General features: G+C 40.4%; 1 protein-coding gene across 1 annotated transcript; it reads right to left on the bottom strand.

Annotated features, from left to right (window-relative positions):
* Nucleotides 1-247: 247 nt before the first annotated feature.
* LOC140153336 (uncharacterized) lies at nt 248-2,436 on the bottom strand. Its single transcript, XM_072176063.1, has one exon. The coding sequence runs from the start codon at nt 1,966-1,968 to the stop codon at nt 718-720; it is 1,251 nt and encodes a 416-aa protein (XP_072032164.1). The 5' UTR covers nt 1,969-2,436; the 3' UTR covers nt 248-717.
* Between the last annotated feature and the right edge of the window lie 287 nt (nt 2,437-2,723).

The raw sequence follows: 2,723 nt of genomic DNA, 5'->3' as shown, positions 1-2,723 counted from the left end.
TCTATGTGCTGTAGTTTTGTCAAAATACGAGATTTTGAATAAACGATGGAATTATTAGTCGAACGCATACACGATGTTCATAACACACAGTACGTACACGGCGTGCGGAACGGTGATATACACAACAAAGGGTCGTACCACAAAAAGAACAAAGGAGTGGTACGTATTGGCGACATGTGCGCTGATGTGGTAAATTCCCATTTTCTTTGCTTTGCCGTAGTTGTTCGGCTCAAAAATAAAAGGGATATATCTGACAGTAAAAGCTAACATTTTATGGCAAATAAATGCTAATCTATTTTGTTTGAAAATGTTATAATATGGCTTTAAGTGCTACTTCTAAGTTGAAATTTTGAACTTAACTCGCTAATAATGACTAAGTATTAATTTCACAAGGACATTTGAAAATTAAATTTGCAGCCTTTGTGAAAGAAAACCCTCGCTTAGACATTAAAGTGATATTAAAATAGAACTTACAATTACGATCAATGTAATTTGTCCGACGACAATATAGTGTCGATGTATAATGTACAAAAGTGTTCCACTATTTAATCAATCTATGTTAAGAGTCAATTTATCTTCCTTCTGGTGTGATGTGTTTGCGCGGAACCGGTGATAGAGGTGGCAAACGCGTAAAACCGTCATTCGATCCAATGGCTCTTTGGCGTTCCAAGAAACCATGAGCATTATTATTGTTCTTAGCAAATCCTGCCAGAATGTCTACTTGAACATTTTTGCACTTTTCACACTGCTTTGTTCATCTCTAGAAAACATTGTTTGACTAATAGTTTCATGGCTTCTACTCAGAAATGATCGCTTAAGTCCGCTTGGTGGATGCGGTGAAAGGCTACTGCTGCTGTTGCTTTTACCCAATTCGTTATCTTCGAGAGCACTATCAAAGCTGCGAGACGTATCAAAGTCAGTGTCGAGCTCTTCTGAAAGTGAGACTTCCTTCATCAGATTCGATGCCGAAAGGGGACGATGATGGTCAAGCTTACTTAAGCTGTTAGATGTTCTCATCAGTGTCCGCGAATGTAACCTCTGTGACAATTTTTCAAAGTTTTGCTTCAACTTACGACGTTGAAAGAATGACGGACTGCTTTCTGAAGGAGTGCTTCTTCCTGAGCCAGCAACAAGATCAGGTAAATATGAGTCACAACTCAGAGCTTTATTGAACTCTTTACCTGTACTTGCATCAAATGTCTCCTGATATTTATCGAGTGAAATGTGTTGAGTTTGCTTGGGTCGATCACGTGTCAATCGCTTAGGCAGAAGAAGTTCCATTTCCGGGCTTTTGCAACCGCCTTCTCTAGCCCAGTCGAGAGAGGTCATATTTCTGACAGTATCTCGACGATATACGGAAGCCTTCGCTTGATTGACGAGCACACGCGCACATTCTAAGTGTCCATTTTTAGCTGCGATCGTAAGTGCCGTCATCCCATCTGCATTGTACTTGTCCACTTCAAGCCCAAGTCTCCTAAAACACTTTGCCAGAATTGTCACAGCTTCGTGGTTACCAACTTGAGCGCAATACACCAAAGGTGTGTTACCGTTATTGTCTTCTAAATTCGGATCGACATTATTCTTAACTAGTTCTTTTATTACATCGTTGCATTTAAGTTCACAAGCGTAGCTTAGAGCAGTTCTTCCCACATTGTCTTTCAGGTTCACGTTAGCACCGTGTTTCAAAAGCATTCGGACGACTTTGTGCTGAGAAGCTTCGTCAGGTATTTGTATGGATCGTATGAGCGATGTCTTACCGTGTTGATCTCGTGTGTTCACCATTTCTTGCCCATCTACGGCATCTAAAATAAAGCGCGCTAGATGATCTTTCCCTTTAGATACAGCATCGTGTAAGGCGATGGAGCCTGATATTTGCCCAAGACTTGCCCTTTTTTCCCTCATTGATGGCATGCGCATGAAAAGCGTGGTAAAATTTGGGCAATCTAACTTAGTAGCATCATTCGCCATGATTTCCAAAATATACTGGAATACGCAAACAGCAGAAAACTGCAGAACAGCAGGTAACACTCTGGTACAGTTAAGAGTCAATCAGTAATGGATTTAATGATCTCCTCCGAGTTACTATCATGATAAACTAGGCTTCGGAATAGTTAATGAAACTTAGCGCTAGTTAATGTGCAGCAGCTGTTTCTTGCTTTGCTTTCATCAGTACATTAAGATGAATTCCAAATGTAAAATTCTGATTAGAATGTCTGGTCACGTTTCACAAACTACAGTATGCACTATCGATCTAAACAATCTCAAATAGTGCCGTAACTGACGTTATCAGTCAATTCACGAAGTCAGCCTGACACACAAATCTTTGATGCACATGTAAGATACCCAAATCAAGAGGATGGTTTTCTGGTGCTCTATCCACATTCATACACGAATGATAATGCTGTAACTTGGGCAAATTGTGAAGAATATATCTGGCTTGATCACGTACGTCACTGATCACTGCTGATTGCATGGTAAGAGGTAGCTCGAGGGTGGCGCTATTTGCCACAGCTTAATCTTTTTTTTTTTTCAGTCTGCATTTCCCAATGTGTTCTAACACTGTGGTGTGGTTTGCCGCTGTATCAACCGCAGCAGACGAATTAATGCACTTTTTCATTGAAGCAGAAACTAACCGCTATGCTTTTATTTAAAATGCTAACTTGGACGTTGGAGGAAATGCAATCCGTTAGGTCTCACTAGGGTTCTCCTTTGATTTTAGTGGA

This window comes from Amphiura filiformis, chromosome 5, assembly GCF_039555335.1.
Source record: "Amphiura filiformis chromosome 5, Afil_fr2py, whole genome shotgun sequence".
NCBI classification, from domain to species: Eukaryota; Metazoa; Echinodermata; class Ophiuroidea; order Amphilepidida; family Amphiuridae; genus Amphiura; species Amphiura filiformis.
Note: the sequence above shows the minus strand (reverse complement) of the source record. Positions and strands in the feature narration are given on the sequence as shown.